The following is a 23,138-nucleotide window of genomic DNA, read 5'->3' on the forward strand; positions in this document are numbered from 1 at the left end:
GTCGCCGCAGAGTACATGCTGGACAGGCTGATAAACGCACAGAGAGAAGTGAGCCGTGCACAAGCCAGCACGGCGCGGGGTGAGCAGCTGCACTGCTGTCTCTGTGCGGACGAGAGACGAGAGACGAGCCTGCCTGCCTGCCTGCCTGCCTGCCTGCCTGCCTGCGGAGGAGCAGCTCGCCGCCTGTGCGCAGCCTCGGCCCGTGTGTGGAAACAGCGCCGCCGCTCACCGGACGGACCCGGCGCGGAGACTCGCCCGCCCGGCCGCGCTATGACCGCCGTGTCCCGGGCAGCCCTGGCGCTGCTGCTCTCCGCCGCGCTGCTGGCGCTCAGCAAGGTGGGTGTCTGAACATTATCGGCATCGCACGCCCGTCTCTGCGGGATTTGCGCCACTTATTTCGGGCTGATTCATTGATCGTAGACGTTGTAGCGCTGCAGTGTGGGGGCTGTGACAATGTAGCGGCTGGCGGCCAGTGTGTCCGGGTGCAATGAAAACTGTCTAAAAAATACATTATTCACATATGAGTGTGTTGAGTCATAGACGTGCGGGGTCAGGAGTGCATGTATCCCCGTGCTCTTGTGAAAACACATGTCAATACCAGTAAGTGTGTGTTTGCTGTGTCTATCCCCTTGATGTTGCTTTTTATTATTGATTGTAAAATACTCTACCCAATAAAACAGTATCCCCTTGATGTTGCGTGGGAGTTTGAGGCTCTGCTCCTGCAGGGTCTTCTGTTCCTGACTGCAATCATTCTGATGTCATAATTAAAGAATTTTCTAACTCCGATTTTCATTATCAAGGGTTCAGCACAAAGAGTGGAGAGCAAACCACTCTGTCAAATGGTGAAATATGTAATAATAATAATTACATTTCTTAGCAGGGCAATTTACAATTAGTAACAATTACAAATTACTATTATTATTATTATTATTATTATTATTATTATTATTTCTCTAATGTTTTTATTCCAGACAACTAACATAAAAAACTTGATCTCCTAACCTAGATGAAACGCTAAAGGATTAAATATTATAGAAGACATACAACCATATTTCAATAAGACGCGCCAAAGCCAAATTCAACAGAATACGCCTGAGTCACCAGCATTGGGAATACTTAGACTTCGACCTTGAATTAAACCAAAGCAGTGTGTGGCTTTAAAAACAACAAACGGAGCCGTGAGACGACACATCTGGACAGCTGTGGGGATGGGTGTCTGTGGGCTGAATTGCTTCGCTTCACGTGGGTAGCTGTGCCACTTGACTAATTTAATTAAACTGAACTCCTTTGCCTGCTTTAGGGTTGCGTTTTCCCCTCTCGGTCTAGTGGCTGCAGAGATTCATGTTTTTTTAAGACCTAGCCGGGTGCATCGGCTTACAGAGGCTGGGGCCAAAGCTGGTCTGAACACAACCGTGAGTACAGCTTTGTGTGTGATCCTCTGCAAATTACTGCAGCACTGCTAGTGTGATAAACTATCACTTTTAGTGTCTTTGACAAATGTGCTTGAACTGTTACTGCTCCATGTGGGGAGCTTTCGCTGTGGACCACGATGTTGGCGACGGCTGCTTGTGGAAAGTGTTGGGGGCTCGAGGGGGCTGATGCTATTAACCCTTCCCCCCATAAGTCTGCACCCAATCCTTTCATTTTGATTGTGCTCTTTCCTTTTTTAGTTCTCTGTTTAAAGCCTTGTCCTCTGCTCGCCGAGTAACGCTCTGACTAGCTAGGCGCTCGTTCGGTTGCATGCAAGACAGCTTTACTGGAAATTAGCCCTTCCAGGCATTGTTCAGGGGTTGTCAGCACTGCTCTGCGGTGTGCGGTTCGCTTACAAGAAAGTGCACAGGACAGAGACCATTTCTCAAGAACACAGTTCTCTCTTAATCTCTCTCACTGGTTGCATAATATTGACCGAGTGTGAGGCGTCCCTGTGAGCCGGCTCTTTCACCCCCTGCCCGAAAAGCGAATCCTACAAGAGATTTACGTTTGTGTTCCCTCCTCAGAGTTTGGTTTCTTTTAAACTCCCCACATCAAAGGGGTTCGAGGAAGTGAGAGGTAGCAGTTCTTTGGTGCAGTTAAATTCATTTGGGAGAGACGAGCTCTGACTTCCTTATCTGTTCTGACTCACTAGTGACTTAGTAGTGATTTCTTCTTATGATTATGATTTATTATGTTCAAATGTATTTAATAGAAAGTAAGAACAATACAGTGATTTTAGGTAGAATTTAAAACTAATATTTTCACATGCTCCTGAACAGCCCGTGTCCTCAATCGATGTTTCTGACATCAGTGGATCTTTAGGTGATTCCCTCCTGTCATCTTAACGGCTGCAGACTTTCACTTGACACCATTATTAACCGCAGAGGAGATGCGCTTGACAGGCAGCTGCTGATCAATATGCTCATCCATGTTGCGGTTTCTGTTGTGTTTCATCAGCTCACACAAACAAACGACCAATAAAAGTTACTGTCGGACACGTGATCCACTGGACTCCCAAACCCCCGCGCACACCCACGCACACTGACCAAGGCAGGTCCCGTCCGCAACACACTCGCGGTGCTTGACACACAGCCTGTTCGTCACGCATGCATGTGTTGTTCCTCTTTGGAAGTTCGTGTGTTGAAATGTGGCACCGTGTCAGGCCTGTGACCCTGCAGAGGTTCCTCAAGATAGCATGTCTGCTTCCTTAAGACTAGGGAGTTGGCTAGGGGGGTGAAAGTGTCTGGCGTACATTTTCCGCTCATTGTCTTGACCGCCAGACGGCAGCTCAGCAGATTTCTGATCCGGAGGGGGTGACGGTCAGTCAAGGGTGGGCTGCAGGGGTAGCGTTCAGATTTGAGGTGGAAATGTTGTTGTCCTCAGAGAGAGAGAAATCGACTAACTCATTTAAAAAAATAATAATTACAAAACGGAAATAAACGTACAGTCGGCCCACGTTATACCACCTGGTAAAAACCACGCGCTAAAGTGACGGTACAGCAGGGTGGTGTTATATTGAGGTTATAAAAAACAAATCTTCTACACAATGTTTGCTATAGATTCAAGGGTTTTATTTCCAGGCTATTTTAATAAAAATGCATCTTTTTAAAAACTTCAAAAAGTATTTGATAAGGCATTTGACAGTAGGCTACACTAGCTAGTATGCCCTACTGTAGTACAGTAATTATATACAGTATTTAAACACAATTTCTGTTTTCCCAGATGCAACATCAATTACTTTGTGTCAACCAAGCAAACACATTTTATAAAGACCAAAAAAAAAATTTAAAAAAAAAAAAAAATATATATATATATATATATATATATAAATGTTTCTACAGTCCTGTACTGGTGGTCATAAACTTTACTCTACTACACTAACTTTACTATACTTTACTGTTTCTATAGAATCATGAACGTTTAAATCAGCTACTTTATTCACAAAGCGATTACTTAATACTGTACCTTCAGCAGCACAGAGCATTGGTATTTATGTACAGTTCAAATGGAAATAATAAGCAATGCACTGTACTTAATATGCAGACTTGTTCAGACTTAAAATCTGCAGTACTCTGCTGGTTTTCATTTGTTGGGCTTCATTTCAACAGAACCTACATGTAACAAAGCTCTCACCATAAGTCGCGGGAGAAAATATTATTGTGTGGGGGCTGATTACAACTAGCTTAATGAGTCAATGCACTGGCAACATAAAGTGTAGCAACATGTTACACCAAACAACGAACACAGGAGCCAAACATACATATATTCCACCTGTACTGTCTGTAGGCCTCTCTAGTGCCGGCCTGAGAACTATTATATCACAGTCCGATATTTAATTATTAAAAGCTCCAAATGAAACAAACTAATAATACTAAAAAAAACTACGAAATAACTGGTATCATTGTTCCCTTTACAATGCTGCTAATAAAATCCATAATAATACAAAATTAACAAGCACAAAAGAATAATAAATCCCTAATCTTACCGTGCTACTCCTGCAGAAGTTCTCAGTTTGATCTGACCGAGTGCAGCTTCACAATCTCTGCACGGTCGACTTCTCTTGTAATGTCCGACTCAGAATAGACTACGCACAAAAACGTTGCAGAGATGGAGGTTTCTGATTTCGCCGAGCCAATGGGCAGGGATGGAGCTGACTGCAGAAGCTTGAAGGAACTGGGGAGCCATGAGCAGACACTGTCTAGACCCACTGCTAGTCGGTGTGACTCACTGTCACTGTGAGCAATCTGCAGTTCTGATATGGCTAAACATGGATTCACTGATACAAACTTCCCAAACTTCCATGCCTTCAGTGTTACAGGCCATCTACGCTCATGGCTAGTGCTAACGATTCCTCAGAAAACTTCCTTTTCATCTGCCCTGTTAGAGCATTCACAACAGGAAGAGACAGTTGCTCGTACCACTTTTGACTATTTAGTGGCTCAGAGGGAAGCTGATCTGTCGCTCCGCAGTTCGAATACACAACATAGTCGCCCGGTTTTAAGGTCTTGGCCTCCTTGAATCCACTTCCTCCCCCTCAGTCGGTAATACTACATCTTCAGTGCCCAGCAGGAGCTCTTCCCAGGCGCTCCTTCCGTGTGTGTTCATGTCTCATTTTGTCTCGAGTTTTAGCCATGCTCGTTCCCACTCTCGCCGCAGTGGAGAGCGAGGCCTTTCCGGACCCCGTTTTCCTCAACACAATCATGGTGACTTCCATGCTGAGAGATCTCCGTAAGGCACCAGAGAATAACCTTCAAATTAGACTCCCGTGCTTTGCCATTTCTTCACCTGCACGCCCGACGTGCATCGCTCAGGCTGGTCAGTTTGACAGATTTCACATCAAGCTCGCCCTGTACATTTGCAGAAAAGTGCCTGATTTCCGGGGAAAAAACCCAGCACAGTGACTAAGATGCAAAAAATCCTGACATTGTTTACTTTACAAGCATTTCCTTTACTCTTGCACTCCAAGTGAACCTTGCAGGTAGAATGACTTTTCATTTATATCGTTCTCTGAGAAAGTGTTGTCCTTATATTCAGAAGAGCAGAACAGGGATGGCATCGGCAGGTACACTGTTCAATAGAAGGATATCGATCGACTGACGACGCCGGGAAAGATTGCTTTTGCCTGCCCGATGCACTCTTGGGATAAGTACCCAGCTTCACCGGTACAGACCCACTCGATCGGCCTTCCCGATCTAATTCAGTCACCAAAACCTGCAACAGAAGCACGACTTACACTACACGACAACTGCAATTTCGAAAGTGACCTTTTCTGGGCCGGCGGTTTGTGAAATCGTCTTGATTTCCTCACCGTTCTCTGCGTCTGTTGTAGAACTTTATTGTTTAAAAAATAAAAAATCTATGTCCGCCAACATTTCTCCTACTGTTCGTGCACAGAACTCTGTACTCTGTGTGCAGCTCTGCTCAGGACATGAACCGATCTCAGCTGCTGCCTGCGTCACAAATCAGGAGATCCGTCCCCAGCCGCGTCCCGCCCCCGTCCACAGTGAAGGAAGCCACTGTGTTGTCCGAGGCTCTGCTCTGGTGATTTTCAGTATCATCCAAATTAATTATGGGGCAATCACTGTGGTACAGATTTAGAAAAGGTGATCTATATATAAACCCAGGCCCAGGCCTACCACAACCTGTGCTTATATGTCCATTTGTTTGACATGGGGAGTTGGCAGTTGGCGATCAGCGGGGGTGGCGGTATAACAATGTTGTACATTTATTGGTAGACAACTTCTTCAGAATGAGTAGCAGACGTTAAATGATACTGGGACTGGGATTATAGCACTTCTTTCTCACGGACTTGTGTAGGCGATGCCCCATGAGCCGGTGAACAATGTTATTTGAGGTTGATGATTCGCAGAAGGTCATAAGCACTTTCAGTTCCAATAAGCAAAGATCTGGGAATCGAGAAACAGGCTCTGCTAAGGAAATCAGGTTTTTTCTGGCAGCCTGGTGTTATTCTCTGGGAAATGACCCGTGGTTGTTGTTATTAGTCATATAGCCGAACGCTTTGCATACTGTTGAGTCCCTTCGCCTGCCAGGACCGCCACAAAGAGGGGTCTGTCTGGGGGCGTCAGAAACGGAGAAGTGAAAGTGACGGAGTGACAGTCCCTGAGCTGTTTTAGGTGAAGTTGTTTGTGGAGCTTTTTTGATTGGTGATTGGATGAGTCAGGTGTTACAGCAAAGCACATAATAATAATAATAATAATAATAATAATAATAATAATAATAGCGTGCATTAGTAGATTTTAATTTTTATTATGTGTTTATTGGCAGACGTCCTTATCCAGGGCAACTTTCAGTTTATATTTATAACTTCATTGCGTAAGTACAGAACCACAGGAATTAATTGTGAATCAGACACAATTAGGCTGCATTCAGACTGTGCCAACAGAGCTCTCCAACTTCGCACATTCCCCAGAGATCATGTTTGTTTTCTGTCTTTTATAGGAAACACTCTGCTGTCTGTCATTTCAACTTCCAGAAAACCCAGCATGCCAGCCCGATGCGAGAGGGATTTATAGACTAAAAATAGAAGGGCAAGAAAAGCATAATCGACATAATGTTGTTTTTATGAGTTTTGGAGCTGAAGAGATCCGTTTATTCCCGCTTCTTCTTTTGCTGTTGACTTCCCCCTGTTATTTCGAGAATGTCTCTTTGCCCTTTGTGGCACGCAGGGCATTGTCCTCATGAGACGGGAAGTCACCCCCCACACTGGTCAGCGGTCTGAGTGGCTGTCGGAGCTCGCTTGTGTAATACTGACCAGAGTGCATTGGTCGATTTAAGACATCCGAACAGTAACTCCACTCCCTGCACGCAATTTCCACTGGAATGTAGATTATTATCACATATGGGATAAAGCGAACTGAACACAGGTCATGGCATTAATTAGCAGCTGTTGTTTTCCAGTTTCTGTGAGGGAATGAGTTGGAAAGCTTCCCATGATTTGCTTCTGTCTGGGCGTACTGGAGTTAGTCGATAGGTGTCTACCGACGTGTGGCATAGCCGACGACTTGCTTCTGCCGGCAGCACGAGCCCCGGAGCCCAAGTTGGCTCTCGACCTCCCTTCGCGCAACCACATCCGCCCCCGTCCCCCAGCCAGCTGAGAATCGTCTTTGTACAGTTGTAGGAGGGGAGGTGGTGGGTGTAAATTTAAGCATCCTCCCCCCCAGGCACCGATCTGGATGCCGGACGACAGTGAGGTCACAGTGCCAGCTTCCCCCGACTTTCTGTCTCCATCTGCTTGGCTGCAATCCTAATGTATCTGAAGTGCCCAACTTCACTCTGCTGTGCTCTTGTGACACGCCATCCCTCACATCATTGCCCACGAATTTCACTACAATCATTATGTAACCTATCACACCAACACTACTACTGCTACTACTACTGCTGCTACTACTACTACTACTGCTAACAGTACCAATATATAATAAAACTATATGTATTATACTTAGCCTGCTGTGTTTGTATTCATCATAAATAGATAATTGTGGCTAATATGTGTCAGTTCTGATGGTTTCTTTAGTTTTTGAGTCGTAAACCTCAGTAGAAAGACGCTGACCGTGAGAAAAGGAAGCGGTTCTGTGAAGTGAAACAGAGGTGCCTCGGCTCAGAGCCACTCGCCGCGTTTCACAGAAATTAGGTCAGCCGGAGGGGGAGCTGTGGCAGGCGTCGACCTCCCCCCGTGGCAAGCCATGTGGCGGGGAGTCACTGCACCCCCGCCCGCCCGACTGCGGCCCAGTTCTGCTGCCTTGCACCTCTCACATGAGAGCAGGGCCTAACTCTACCACCCCCCCACCCCCACTCTTTCGCTCCCTGGTTCACTGCGGCACCGAGTTAGTTTCAGCCGTGTCAGAGGCGTGTTTGACGTATTTTAGGCACTGACTGGGGGGGTATTGGCGGGAGCTGAAAAGGTCTCTCTGCACCTATATTTCTGGCACAGGATATTGTTCCTTCCTTCCTCCCCAGCGTCCCGATAAGCTTGGGGACGTGCTTTTGCCTTTTCAGCTTCAGTTGCTCCCGCCGTGGCGCCTCTGTAAGCACAGGCGTGGCGAGCGGATCAGGTGTACGGGTACAGCACCTCGGCATGTGGGCGGTCACTGTGAAATGAAATTACACAAAAGCACGGTGGGGTGAGGTGCGGTGTTTGAGTTCCTCTCCAGCACAGTTGAACCCACAGACGTGTCAAATTACAGTGCTGTAGCGGGGGCCGTGTCTGCGCTACTCCACGATCCAATGGAGCACAAAGCAACGTAATACGATTCAGGGTCACGCCAAGGCCTGGAACATAGGAGTGGTTCGTTAATCTGTCTATCTAGCCATCAAACACTTGATCAATCAGATATACTGAGACGTCTGCTGTGTGTTTCCAATGAGCGGGGTCTCTCCAAGGACAAATCACATGCTGTCTCGACTTCTAGCAATGTTGCAAGCAACACGTCTTTGCACCTGGCCTTATCGTGATTCATCACAGGATTGCTGCCAGAGCAATTCAGTACCCCAGCATTAAGAAATGCTGTGTAGGGGTGTGGCGGACAGCAGTGCAGTGTTGGAGGGAAAAAACTGAGATTGAGGTCATACGGGTAGAGGAAGGACAATTCCCGAGGTGGTAAAAATAGATGTAAATAGAGGCCAGTTGTTAGGGTTTGGTTACTGGTGAACGGAAGTTCGGCCAAAGCATCGTGTTGCAAACAGCAGGGAAATCTGCAGTGTCACAGTCCGTCCCGGGTCAGAGTGTAGACTGTGTCCGAAATGAGAGCAACGCTATTGGCCAGATTACGGCGAGACCGCAGACCAATCGCTGTTATCAGTTCGGAGGACATGGAAATTGCACATCAGTTCCCGTTAGTCACGGCTGACGGTGCGATTTTGCCCCACGTTTGCCCCACGTTTGCCCCATCTTGATGATTAATGTCACAAGAGGAATGTGCAGTCTTTCATAACCCGCTAGCTTGTGAAATCGAGATCTTAGTCACGCACTGTTAATTCACTTCAGCCGACTCGGGCAGGTTGCTGGAAACCAAACTCTACGAAGAGGCAAATTGCGAGGAAACGCTGCTCGCCTGTAGTCAAATCGTGCGGCTTTCAGAGAGTCATGCCTTCATGTGTGGAAACTGTGCGCCGGTCACAAGGGACAAGAATTGGACGTGTTGGTGGAAAGAGTTATTGGGATGGGAGTTTCGGTCAATCAGCTTTATTTTTGCGTGAATTCACACAGAGACCCTGCGTCTGGTTAAGACCAGGAGAGGCGCTCTTTAAAGGGAGGGCAGTCCTCTACTATCCCATCAGAGGACGCAGTCATACAGAGGCAAATAAAATCATAGTTTTGTATATTGACGGTGTGGGAAAATTCCTGTGTGTAAATTGAACTAATCAAGCACACCGCAATGATTATACACATTGATCGTTCTTATTGTAAATTCAATTGTATACATATTAAAGAAAAGCATTGATCACTCATGTTAACCCTCCATGTGTACTGTAGGGTGCGGCCATGACAGGCTGCTGCTAAAACACAGATGTGAACAACAGTGGTGGAGGCTCTGCTACCTATCCACGCACCGGCACGGCACAGTATAAATCACCAACCTATCATTCTATCGATGAACCATTGGTGTTTTATGTAGAATAAAGCATGCAAGAAAAGCATCCCTCCCACCTCTGTTGTCTGAAAAACATTGGCAAAATGTCAACGCTTCCCACATAGAAAGAGAAGACACTTTTTGGGGGAAATAAAATCTCAAGCGGATCTGGAGTGGACCTGTCACCGAACCCCGATCCGATCCGGGCCTTGCGTCTCACAGTTACATTATTTCTTTCAGGGTTACACGGTGCCCTACGTGCCTGACTCTGAGGAGAACTGCAAGGATGGCGAAACCGAGTACTTCAACAAGGAAGCCCAGCACTGCTGCAGCAAATGTCCGCCAGGTACAGTACCGGCCCGGCGGGGCATGATTGATCCTTTGAGGAGAAGTGTGCACGAAACGCAGGTCCCAGATTCTCACAAAGGTCCGTGAACACGCCTAGCCGGCCTCACTGGGACACAGGATCCTCTATGAACGGTTCTCTCTGCAAAAAGCCACACAACTGCACTGTCATACCCGCAGGCTGCTACCCACACCGTCCTGCCCACGTAATTCGGTTCTGTGTGGCACGAGCCCACTCTGCTAGAAACCAACACACTGTACATCAGTTATATAAAACCACAACCACTGTGTGGGAGGGGGAGGAGTTTGTCAATTCAGCTTTTTAATATCCATTAGGCAAGTTCATCAAAGCAGGATGGTTGCACGTTTTAAAAAGTATTTTAAAACCATAGAAAATCACTAAAAACTGTGGTACAGCCATAAAACTTAGAAAGTGGTAAATTTACCAGGATAAACATGCACTTTCCTATTTAAATATTTTATGTTGGTCTAACTATCTAGTATTTTATTTGCTCAGTTGTTTTGATGTTTGTTTGATGCTTGTATCCAAGGTACCTGGCCGTGCAAATGCTCAGAGAGAAGTTTAAAAAGCCACACAGATTACGCAGTCAGGCTATAATTCACACAATGACAGTGCAAGGTGGAGCTGCGGGGCTCAAAATCGACGCACTGAGCTGCCAGCGTGTGGCAGGAGAAGTGTGCCTGTGACCTTGATTCGCCTCGTGGTCGCTGTGCGGAAGGGCTGTACTGCTGATTACGGCTTATACACCGATCTGAAACTCGGAAGAGTGACTCTGTACGAGATGCAGAGATACGGCGCTCTCCTCAGAGACCACATTCACCATCTTTAGCGCACAGTGAGGCCGGTGACTTCTCTCTCCTGTGCCAGAAGGGCGCAGGGCTCTTTCGGTAAAGCTGGCGGTGTTGTCTTCGTTCGCTGACGTCACGGCCACCGCACCACATCACAGAGCCACCGCTGAGCTTCCTGCGCCGGGTTCACACAGCCGGGGTGCAGGGCTGGGGCATTCCACACGGCCCGAGAGGAAGTGCACGACATGCTGCACACACACACAGCCTGTCTCTCTCTCTCACACACACACACACACACACACACACACACACACACAGCCTCTCTCTCTCTCTCTCTCACACACACACACACACACACACAGCCTCTCTCTCTCTCTCTCTCACACACACACACACACACACACACACACACACAGCCTCTCTCTCTCTCTCACACACACACACACACAGCCTGTCTCTCTCTCTCTCTCTCACACACACGCGCACACACACACACACACACCATCCAGCACCATCACTGCTGCTATTTTTATCCTCCTCAGTACGTGCCAGTGTGTGAATGTGAATATCCGGAGTCAAGGCTGGTGACACAGGTGGACTCTCCTTTGCTATTTAATGCACAATAAATAATACACAATCACATAACAGTCGCAGGGCCATGATGTGCGTCACTGGCCTGCACAGCTTGCCACACCGACTCCTGTGTTTTAGTTGTGTTTTAAAATCCAATTCTCGAGACATAAAGACTCACAGGCCAGTCAAATAAATACATAAATGCACGTTTTTATGTTTATTTCCATGTGCATGTCAGCGGGCTGGTCAGCACACTTGCTGTCGCACACCAGCCCTTCGAAATCTCGCCCTGTTTCCACATTTGTTTTCATGCATTACTCTGCAGAAGTGCGTTGTGCGCGTGACATTTCTGACGCACTCTGCCCGGCTGTCCTCGGCTCACTTCCTCCCTGTCGCTCCCATCCCACACCAGCCAGGGCAGGCCAGAGCATCACACCCGTTAGCCTGTTAAACGTTCCCCAGGGAGTGCACAATTTTTGTTAAAGGGTAAAAGGAGATTGCTGTTTAACAGTTTGTCATTAATCCTTAATGTGCCACAGGAACGTGCTTTGGCAGGAAGTCTAATAAGTACACTGGCTTTACTGGAAGCCGCAGGGCAGACCGCCAGCAGCCTCTGCGGCCTCTAGTTTATACAGTATCTGCCTTCATCAGTCTCCACTAGAGGACGTGCCTACGTGGCATTTTAATCACATCGATCCAGGAGAACTAGACCAGGAGCAGGGAAGGACTTACCCATAAAACCACAAGAATATAAAAATTGAATTCCTGTGCTGACCAGGTGTTTCTGTGCCATGCTGTCTTTACAGGGACACATTTAAAACAACAATGCAGTGCATCCAGAGACACGGTCTGTGAACCCTGTCGAGAGGGCACCTACACGGACCGCTGGCACTACCACTGGAACTGCCTGAGATGTGAGAAAAAATGCACCGGTGAGTCTTCAGGCATTTTTAGGGCGTCCGTTGGAAAGTGCTGATGACGTGTGTCAGAGCAGTGGGACACCAGGGGAACGGGCTGGACCTCAGAGCCAGCTGGGTGGCATTGTCCGCGGTGCTGGAGAGAGTGGTCGAGCTGTCCCACTGCCCAGACCAGTGCGGCTGGATGGCCATCGATGGAGGTTTCATCTGATCTTCCCGATAGAAAGCATTCAACAACATCTGCACCTGACGTCAACATGCCAAACCACAGGAAAACCACATGCCTTCTCTTTGTTTTTTTGCTTCTTTTGTTCTTGTGTAAATTCCACTGTGTACCAAACCTCAGTGTTTGGTATCCGTTTAGTTACACCTGTAGACCTTTTTCATCTTCACACTTACAAGCAGAATGTTTTCTAGTTATGTTGTGATGTCGTGTGTAGGAAGAACATAGTATTTGGTAATAATAAGTTAATGATAATGATAACATGCACACGTAAACTCCACCTGTTGGGGTAAACAGTCCCTCTCGAGAACACTGGGCACATTATAATATTTATATTTTTACTTGATTTACCTGTGTGTGTGTTAATGAGTGTGTTTCTGTGCGTCTCCGGACAGCGCTAGGCCTGGTGGAGGTCCAGACCTGCATGACCACATCCAACAGAAAGTGTGTGTGCCCGGTGAACACCTACTGTTCTTTGAGGTTCGGTCTCAACAAGTCCTGTGAAAACTGCAGTCCTTTCTCCATCTGCCCAGCCGCCCACGGTGTCTTGGTGAATGGTAGGTACTGAGCCATTGTCTACTCGTGGGCACCCTGCCCCCAGCCCCAGCCCCACTCCCAGGCCGGCACCCATCGCCTCAGTCCAAGCACCGAGACCTCCATCCTGGGTCAAGGCCGGGAACTGTGTGTGGGTGTGGGAGGGGAGCCGGACCGCTGTAACGCTAGCCTGCTCTGTTCTGTGTCTCAGCGAATGAAGACTCTGATGTCAAGTGCGCGCCCTGCCCCACCGGGACCTTTTCTGCTACGCCGTCCAGCACCGAAGCCTGTCAGCCCCACACTGAGTGAGTGCCCTGCCAATCCTACTCGCACTCTCGTGCATGCAGACCGCTCTCCCGTGGTTTTCACACGCCTCCACCGTAAACATGCCTTAGGAATATTTCTCATGGTATTCCCGTGGTCCAGTGTGGTAAAACAGTGTGGGCGTGTTAAAACCATGGGAAACGACTGTCAGACGATGGTACAGCCCTTGTGAATCTGTATTAAAGTACAATACACTGATAGTGAATTTACCAGGCAAACGGACATGCTGAGATGAATGTGAACCGAAACCCAAACGGAGGAATAGCAGTGCTCTGGGATGCTCTGTAATGCCGGCGCAATGAGGCTTTTCTGTCTCGCTCTCTGTGTGTTCAGTTAAAATATCACATTATCGTTGTTTTGGTTGTTTTAATTTCTTCCGATTTCATTTTTAAACATGATAAGTTCGCCTACGTTTCCCAGAAGCCCCTTCCTGACCCCCTGTCTCTGTGTGTCCTCTCCCCAGCTGCGCCTCTCTGGGAAAGCGAGCACTGACCCCGGGCAATGCCACCGCTGACGCAGAGTGTGGGGACTGGGTCAGAGTGATGCCCGACACCGCCACCCTGAGTGGACATCCAGCCCGAATCACGACGCCCCCTAGCCCCGCCGGGTCCTCCAGCGCTCAGCCTGACGACGTGCTCCCGGTCGCAGTGTGCCCCGAGGTTGCGGGCCTGACATCGCCGTCGTGTGTCAAGAAGCACATCCCTAAAATCATCGGTGAGTCGGAAACCTCAGTGCTGATGAGTAGACGTGACGCCCATCTCGTGTGACTTTAGCACCTATTTGTCTCTCGGTCTCTCAGCCTCTCTGTCTTTCACTCGGTCTCTCTGTCCTTCAATTGGTCTCTCTGTCTGTCGGTCTCTCTTGCCCCTTTTCCACTGGCAGACGCGTCCAGGTTTTGTGGACGGTTAACTTTCTGGTATTAACTGGGAGGGAGTCAAGTTGTGCTGTTTAAAAGACATCTACTATCACATATATCTCGATGATGATGATGATGATCATAATAGTAATAATAAATAGCAAATGTTTATTGTTATTGTTGCACATGGATAAATACATTTAAATGTTATTATTTCTGAATATAATGTCTATACACGTTAGCTCTTCCTAATAGAAACGTGTATTTCTTACGCTGTTTACAATCAATAAAGCAGAAAGAGTAAAATAGACACAAAAGTCCTTTCCATGTCAGGCTCTATCGCTTGTAGTGTTGTTCTCTGAGGGGATGGACTTCACAATGGTCTCTCTGTCTGTCTCTCTCGGTCTCTCTGTCTTTCTCGTGCCTACTCTGTAACGATCTCTGATGTCTTTCTGATTTTGTCTGTCGCACAGCAGGGGCAGCGTGTCTCCTGGCCGTGTTGGCAATCGTCATCTTCGCCTGCATCCTCGTCAAGCGGCACAAAGGTAAGGGCCGCTGTCTCCGAGTGGCGTGATCACCGTTTCCGCCCTCGCTGGAACACTTCGCCCCTGTTCGTGTCGGAGACCTGTTGATTTCTCGGCGGTGTTTTTCGAACGCGTTGTTGGTGGAAATGTACAAATACGATCTGTAGCAAAACCACGATAACAAGAGAAGTGATTACGTTTCTCGCTTGTAGTCAGAAACCTGTGAGATTCAGCTGCTCTAGTCTGCCGGGCCTCGGCTGCTGGCAGAATGTGCTGACGCTGGACGTTTCTGGTTTCTTATCAGACATCTCATGTGCCTTAGTCGCTGGGTGTCAGTTCACACCTGGTGCTTTGTAGACCATCACACTTCCACATCTTTGACACACAAAGGCTCAGAAAGTCCCTTAGTGAGCAATCAGTAAAAACTCAACTACAAACATCGTCCAAGAGCGCTTACTTGCCCTGAGGTTATCTAATCCCGGCCCATCCTGTTTTGGAGTTTGAGAACCGTTTTAAAAGCGCAGCAGCTAAATAAATACCAATGAATGTTGTCCCTCTGAATACCCCTTGTCTTTTTGAGGCCCGCCCTGGCAAAGTGCCCCTCTCCTTCCCCCTCGAAACATCCCAACCGTTTTCTTTGCCACTTCCTCCTGTATTGCCAGCCCCTCTTCATCAGTGTCACGCCTGCCCGTACAATAAGAGAAGACTGTCGAACTATTAGAGCTCAGCGTGTCTAATTTTAACCTACATATCAGACCTCAAGTGCACAGTTTGCTGACACCGCCCTCTCAATTGAGCAATCGTTAACAATGCTGGTGACGTGACAATAACGATTGCGCACCCCTGAGTGGTTTTATTTGGTTCCTTCACATTGCCGTTTTCCCAGACTGACGCTATTAGACGCTATAGAATGAAAGGAGAAAGAAAAAACACTTAATCAGCCCGAATAGTATGACAAATATTTGTGAATCTGTTAACAAGCTGTGTGTTCATTAGTTAATTATTACTCCACTTAGTTCGACTACAGGGCACTTTATTTGTGACCTTTATAACACTTCAAACACCTGAGTCTGAACAGCTTCATAACTTAATGCGGCAAATTGCAGGACTGTGTGTCGGTCTTGCTTGCTGGTACATGAGGTAGAAGGGTATAAATGTTACAGTTTCTCTGGCGTTTCGTTTTGTTTATTTGTTCCTGACCGTTTTTATGTCCCCAGTTCTTGTGTGTATCTCCCCCTTAACAGTGCCGTTTACCACTGCGTGAGAAAAATGAAAAGCGCGACCAAAACAAACACGTGACCTCCCTGGGCCCACCCGGCGCTGTGAGCCTCACATGTCTGGGGGTCTTCTCGGAAGCTCGAGAGCGAGCGGAAACCACAGCGAGAGCCGGGCGAGGAAGTGAGAGCAGCAGAGCAGTGACAATACAAATAATGTGACACAATCTCCGGCCGTAGTAAGGCTGAAACGGCGCTTTATGGGGGCCAGGGCTTTTTTATGTCTTGAATGCTTCATGCATCTTTTCATTTCTGTCCTTTTTCAGCTCGCCAGAACCGGGGTTCCGATGCAGAGGAGTTCCAGGTGAGTTTTCAGAGCACTGAAGAGGTGCGAGTGTGGGAACAGCAGGTGAGACGTGGTGGACCGCACTGTGATGTTGGGGTTGAGTCAGACAGCTTCTTAATCGGGGGGGTCTCCGTTTCCTCCTCCGCCCCTCTCCTCACTGACCCTCTCTCTGCCTCTCTGCAGGATCTCAAGCTCCCCCCCGAGCTCCTCCAGCAGAACCCCTCTTATGTCCATCCCCCCAATCCAGAGCAGCAGTGCCTCCTGGGAGAGAAAGACTCCAGCAGTCCGTCCCTGTCCTGCGCCTCCTCCCAGTCGGATTCCAGCTACAGCTCGGGAGTGGGGTCCATACAGCAAAACGGCCAGGAGGGCCTGTCCCTCTGCAAGAGCCCAGGTGAGAGGAGGGGTCACACGGGCGGTCCACGCTGCCCTGGTCCCCACACGGTGTCCGGTGGGTGGGGTACGCGCTCTCACGCTGCGGCCTCTTCTCCCTGGTCATTTCCGCTTCTCTTTCCCACAGAGACCCCGTCCACCACCAGCCCTCAAATGCAGGTGAGCATCGAGGCCACCATCAAATACCACCTGCAGACAGCGGGGTCCTGCTGCGCACCGCCGGCGTCCGGGGGGGGCGGCCGCAATCCCGACACGCAGAGCTCCGACTCTGGCGTCCCCCTCTCCCAGGAGGAGACCTACATCAACTTGCAGCCGTCCCAGTGCGAGGAGGACAAAGACGCCCGTCTGTCCGAACAGGAGAGCAAGGTGTGCTGAAGGGGCCGGGCCGAGCCAGGACAGCGCCAGCGCATAACACCCGCAGAGCGAGGCTGGAGCACGTCAGCTGCACTCGGGACACCTGGGAGATGCACCTCGTGTGGGATTAGTGAGGGTCACTGTGGCACGCTCACTCGTGCTCTCTTTGCTGTTCTTAATATATATCTATATATTAATTTTGAATTCTGCCATCTATGGGCACCGTAACCCCAGATTTTCAGGGGCTGCCAGCCAGGAGGCCGATGGGTGACGAATGGTATTTAAAACCCCGCTTGTGTCCCAGTTGAATGCTGAGGTCACCATGGCCCCTGTTGCCATGACCCTTCACTGCCAGGCACCCAATGTTTAGAGGGCCTCGTTCAGGGCCACCCCTCTTCCGTGACACAGCGTAGAGGAGAGTGAGGGAATGCAGTGCATCAGCCCTGGGGAGCAAGAGAGAACGCCTGACTATACTTTTGTCTTCCCCACGCCTGCCTCTTCCCCCGTCTGTCGAAGGCCGGGCCCTCTGGTGCATGACTGTGGCCCTTCAGAGCGAGCACTCATAATGCTCTAGACTCTGGTTTCACTGTGCACAGTAACGCTGACTCACACTGAGATTTACATTCCTGTCCGGCGAGTTTTGGGAAACTATTTAAAGCCGGCAGACGCCCACACACAGCTCTCAGCGTCTCTTATTTCTTTACCTCCATTTCCAGGAACACGGAGAGAAAAAAGAACAGACTGGCCAAAAGGAACAGTGACAGAGAAGGAGTTTCTGGTGCAGCGACTGAGGCAGGGAAAGCACCGTGTGTTAACATGGTCTTTTTTTGCGAGCAACCATGATGATCGCTGATCGTTACACAGTGTGTCCTCTGTGCTCGGGTAGATGCTGGTTGTGAACGTGTTGTTTGACATTATCTCTCTGCTCAGGTATTTATGCACTGAACTGTGAGAAGGAAGGAGGAACTGTACGTATCGGAAATACACCCTCATCTCCCAGGAAGGCGGTCGCTGACATTTTCTTAGAAAGAGATGCACATATATGACTCGAGAGTTAGTCAGGGCCACAGAGGAGTCCGTCTGTTCAAGGAAACCAAGCTGGGTGTTAAGAAGCAAGAAAAATAAGACAAAGCCCTTCTGTACTGCCTTTGACCAGTCATGACTGTATTTATTTATACAGGGCCTTAATGAACTAAAAACAACACCGAGGTCAAACCGCAAAGACAAAACAACTTAAGCCAGTATGTACAGACAGACAGTCACACACACACACATACGTTTGGTTCCCAGACCAAATACTTGTTATTTTTCTAATTGAGGAGTTTGTTTTATACTTTTGTAAATGACAACCACAGATATTTCAGAGAAGCTGAACTCTGTGTGCAAGTCTTCCCTTACAGTATATGTGTTAATGTGTGTTTATCTGAAACATTATAATTACAGATCTGTCTTTACGTGTATAGAAACCCAGCTGTTCTTGATGAGCACATATTTGTGTAAAGAGTTTTGAAAAGCATTGTATTTCTGTGTGTTTGTCAGCCGTTGTAGTCAAGAGTCCAAGACCTGTTTATGCAACAAGGACTCCCCCTAGTGTTCAGTGTAAAAATGACGAGCTGTTTTCACACTACAGCATCTGCTCCCGGGTTGAGTGGCCCCAGGGTGGCCCCTGGATGACCCTCCCCTGAATTCAGCCCTGTTTGCGTTCACATTGGCCAAGCGCTCTAATCACGGGTTACGATTCACTTGCTTTTAATTTCACCCCGAGGTGAAGCTTCATCCCGGGTTGGAAACATCAGCCTCGTCTCTACAGCGGCAGTTCACCGGCTTCAGGGTTTCGTCTCAGGTTGACAGTGCCAGTGTGAAAGCGCTTGATTTGGGACCCGGGTTCAACTGTCTAGTGTGAAAGCAGCTCAAAGCAAAGCCCTGAAGACATGAGCTCTTCCAAACGCACGGCGAGATGGATGTTGTGTGTAAATGTTTAAATAGAGGGACTGGTGTGCTGTCACTAGGACTGCGATTTTGTCTCAGAGATAATTGTGTTTACCTGCCTGCCTTTTAAAATATTCCCCCCAACTTCTTCTTAATTAGACTCCCTTGAAAGCTAATAATTGGGCAGTACGTAACTCCGCAACACTGCAACTGTTTTTTTACTGATTATTATTCTGTTGAATTGATTAATCAGTCACAGTGCAACACGTGTTCTACATTTCTAAAACGCACCTCCGTAGCACAAAATGCTTCAACGTATTTTGCTCATTCTGTCTACAGGGCAAATTTACCAAAAAAGGAAGAAACGGCATCAGCTACAGATGTTGTAAAACCCAATTATCTCCATGAAACAATGGCAGCACCAGCTCTGACCCACAGCAGCTGTATTGTGGTAATCACGTGTGTGATGCTGAATGTTAACTACGAATGTCGATGTCACTGTTGGCACAAATGAATGTAGACTGTGGTGCCAGTTCAATTATTGTTTCTGAGGGAAATAACATGTCGGCAGCAGTGCATCCTGATTGGCTGAGGGAGGCGTTTAATAAGGTGGCATTGTTCTGCACTATTTTGCTGTATTCTCATAAGGAATAGTAGTGAGAAATGAATCTGTATTTTACGCACTGCTGCCCATGCGTTCTGTCTGAGGCCTTTCATATTTGCAAGTTAAATTCTATATTGTCATATTGAAATCATTTTATTATACAAGTTTTATTTTCATACTGCATTAAAAGCACAAACATATCAAATACCACAATACCTGTTTTCTTTTTCTTTTCCATTCACAGTCAATCATTAGGCTCCGTTTACATGACACATGTATACCAAATCTCAACTATTCGGAACAGTAGGTTCTGTTAAATATGAGAACTAACAGTTATTTAATTTAATAGGAGATGTGCCTTTATTTCATCACTGCAGGCCACAGTTATTCAGATGTTCGGTACACCCATTGTATGCAATCGAGGCGCTTTGTAATTCACTCACTTCTTTTAAAATCCTCCATAAAATGAAGTGTCATTATCAGTAACAGAAAGAAAACCACTTATACAGCTATAAAATAAGACATCAATCATTGTCTACAGATTTCTGTGTTACACAGTACATACACATTAGAATAAATACAATATTCACTTTATATTTATATATATATATATATGCGCATATATATAAAAACTGGGTTCTAAACATTCAAAGTGATCGCTGGCACAAACAGCAGGGGTGCGTGTAATAATGCATTGTGAATCTTCCACAGAGCGCAGACACTGAAGCGGCCGTGTGTTTGGCGTGTTCTGTGTCACCGTCTGTTGCTCTTGGTTTGTCCGTGGTGTTTCTCTTTGATGTCTTGATAGGAACACTGACTCATTGATTTCCAGCTCAATGATACCGTTGCCATCGATTTGTTTTGAACACACAGCAGTTCAGCACGTCTTCACAAGATGAGCATCTCTTTCGTTACCCTGAACAGGAAGTTGGTGCCGAGTCGATGTGACTGTTTTTGTTCAGACAAAGTTGGTCAGCTTTTTATTTTCTTTTAAATCTCTCTGTGGTTGTTTGCGTGTGTGTGAGAGAGAGAGAGTGTTTGCACTTCTGTGTGTTTGTACTTCGTGTGTGTGTGAGAGAGACGGGTTTGTGGGAAACCTCACAGAGGGATGATTTTAGTGTGCAGGAAATGTGCAGCTGCCACTTGCCTTCTGACAGGCTCAACGTTGAAGACTTGGCAAGTGTGATGATGGTGACAATTTTCTGTGAAACCAAAGACCTACCATGGACTGAGGATTAACAAAATTATAAATAAACAATACATATTACAGTACAAATCAAGTACACTACAGTAAAACAATTAAGTATGATGGCAGTCAGTCCAGCATTCAGCTTGTGTGTAGTAGCATCGTTCCACCCTTTACCTCAAGAACAACAACCGTGAAAACATCTCGTGTCTAATCCTCATGCCACCCGAGATGAAAATCAGCATCACAGTGGACTCCTCCCTGACACGCAGGCCACGGTGCGTGAGGCTGTAGTTCGGTTCTGACCACATGGTGTCATCAATGTTGTCTGATTACTGTTGTCACACGCAGTAGTATGATTTTGCACGTACAGTAAAGTTGGAAATTTGTGTTGGTATGACATCATATCGGTGTAGGCTGACTTCATTATGATGTTAACACATTATTTGGTTAGCTGGGACATAACAAGCCACAAAAGGGCGCTCACCCCCCACACACACACACTCTCTTGGCTTGAAGGGAATGTATGTAGAGCACCAGATAAGTGTAAAGTGGATTAAGCATTAATAAACGATTGTAAAACTATTACCAAGAGCCAGCAGCACAAACGACGCTTCCCATTGCTGGTCTAGGTGAAGCTACTGCTTGAGGTTAAACTCAGGAGATGTGATATTGCTCTGGTCCATGTATTATGGTAGTAAACCTGTAACAACTGACCCCACAAGTTACTGTTGTTTTGATGACACAGGCAGGCAGCAACAACGCACAAAAAACAAACCTGTGATATTTCCCTCGCTTACTTGTCCTGTGTTCCTCCTTACGTGTATTTTTGATGATCCTTTTGATTGTTTTGTTGTTGTTGTTTGTTCAGGCTGGTTCCATCCTGTGTTTCCGTCCTGCATTCCTGACCCTGCGGGATTCTTATCCTGTGTCCCCCAAAAAGCACCGTGTCCTTCAAAGGTAGGGAGACATCTGAAGACAGGAAAGTTTGAAGAGCTTCGCAGTATTCCCAAATCATCGAGCAGGACTCGGAGACGGGTCCACGATTGCCCTGCCGCCGTGGCTAGGATACGTTGGGGGGCTGCAGGAGAGCCAGTTTCTCCTGCAGGCCCTGAGCGCAGCCCGGCAGGTCCATGGCGTGCAGCGCGCTGTACACATTCTGCAGGTCGGTGGCCGATCTCTGGCTCCACAGCCGCAGCATCTGGTACTGCCGCTCCCGGTAGCTGGGCCCGGCCTCCAGCTCCACGCGCTCCATCTCCGCGTCGGGTAGCGACAGCGAGCGCATGAACTCCTTCCAGCGCCGCACGGGCACCTCGCTGATGATGGCGTACAGCACGGCGGGCAGCCAGGCCTCGGCCGGGGGCTCCTCTCTCAGCGCTGCAGAGAGAGGGAGGGAGAGAGAGAGATCACACAAGATTAATGAGCACGAACCGCCTGATTCCATCGAAGCCCCCCACGGCATCTCGGTTATTTCATTCTTAACCCCAGTCTTGCCCTTTATCGCTGGTTTGGCATCGAAGGTCAACCGCAGGTATCTTTCCATTTACGAGATTTACGTGTAAATGCAAAAGTTCCTGTATTTGGCTGGTGAGGAAAAGCCACCAGTCAGAGGTGCACACACACGCACGCGCACACACACGCATGCACACAGCTCACGCTCCTACTACCAGGCAGCTTCACTTCGGAGAAAAGAGACATCTCCTCCACTTCAATGGCAACTTCACAGGGTTCTTGGTAAAGACGGAGCCCAACAGGAAATTATTTGCTGACTTGTCTTTTCTCTGATAGTTGTGCTTCTCTCTCATATCTGATTGATTATTTCCTCTCATCTCAGGGCGACACCTACCCAATTAGTTTCTGATTAGGGTATACTGAAGTGACCCCTGAGAGCCAAAACTACAACGCTGTCATTGTTTAACGTGCAGTGCGGACTGGGGGCAACATATGAACACGCACGCTGTCACACACACACGCGTGCTCACTATCACTCACTCTCACTCTCGCACACACACACAGACATGCGTGCTCCCTATCACTCTCTCTCTCACACACACACACACACACCACAGGTGTGATTTACATGGGGAATGGGGAGAGGGGGTCATGTCCACCCCAATATTTAAAGAGCTCAATCCATACACTCACACTCACACACTCACACACACTAATGTATGTGATGGTTACTTTAAGGTCGTGTTCGTGTAGCGCAGTTTTCCGCAGTTGTGCTCGGGTCTACGCGGCTCCACCAATGGGATCGGCGGGACTCTGCAGATCTGCACAGAACTGCGGAAAACTGCAAGTATTTCCAGCTGCAGACCCGGAGACATTGCAGTGTGGGAGGAGAAACGTGATGATTTTTTTAAGCAGTCAATCACTCTGCACGAAATGCTGGCCAGTCGCCTCTTCATGTATAAAGCAAGGCGGCGGAAAGAAGAAGAGCCGCAGT

General features: G+C 47.8%; 2 protein-coding genes across 4 annotated transcripts in view; one reads left to right on the forward strand and one right to left on the reverse strand.

Moving 5' to 3' along the window:
• On the forward strand, positions 1-19,713 carry LOC136713429 (tumor necrosis factor receptor superfamily member 1B). Of its 2 annotated transcripts, none has more exons than XM_066690502.1 (10): positions 1-336; positions 9,804-9,909; positions 12,098-12,223; positions 12,827-12,988; positions 13,177-13,270; positions 13,753-14,003; positions 14,619-14,690; positions 16,210-16,292; positions 16,413-16,620; positions 16,747-19,713. In XM_066690502.1, exons 1-10 carry the CDS (start codon positions 16-18, stop codon positions 16,992-16,994), a joined length of 1,671 nt encoding a protein of 556 aa, XP_066546599.1. In that variant the 5' UTR covers positions 1-15; the 3' UTR covers positions 16,995-19,713. The 2 variants fall into 2 exon arrangements, with proteins under 2 accessions (XP_066546599.1, XP_066546600.1); XM_066690503.1 differs by having other exon boundaries at positions 16,210-16,247.
• The window catches only part of LOC136713430 (tumor necrosis factor receptor superfamily member 25), a 13,752-nt gene continuing 10,271 nt past the window's right edge, over positions 19,658-23,138 (reverse strand). For both annotated transcript variants that reach the window (XM_066690505.1, XM_066690504.1), the window contains exon 10: positions 19,658-22,069. In XM_066690505.1, the coding sequence (XP_066546602.1) occupies positions 21,756-22,069 (314 nt within the window). In that variant the 3' untranslated portion in view covers positions 19,658-21,755. The remainder of the gene's footprint in view (positions 22,070-23,138) is intronic.

Source organism: Amia ocellicauda, chromosome 18, assembly GCF_036373705.1.
Source record: "Amia ocellicauda isolate fAmiCal2 chromosome 18, fAmiCal2.hap1, whole genome shotgun sequence".
In the NCBI taxonomy this organism is placed as follows: domain Eukaryota; kingdom Metazoa; phylum Chordata; class Actinopteri; order Amiiformes; family Amiidae; genus Amia; species Amia ocellicauda.

What these genes read in the sequence shown, in the direction of transcription:
- LOC136713429 (XM_066690502.1), top strand. Translation starts at nt 16, where the DNA reads ATGCTGGACAGGCTGATAAACGCACAGAGAGAAGTGAGCCGTGCACAA. An exon ending in CCACGGTGTCTTGGTGAATG is followed by an intron (nt 12,989 to 13,176) that starts GTAGGTACTGAG and finishes TCTGTGTCTCAG; the next exon opens with CGAATGAAGACTCTGATGTC. An exon ending in GTCCCTCTGCAAGAGCCCAG is followed by an intron (nt 16,621 to 16,746) that starts GTGAGAGGAGGG and finishes TCTTTCCCACAG; the next exon opens with AGACCCCGTCCACCACCAGC.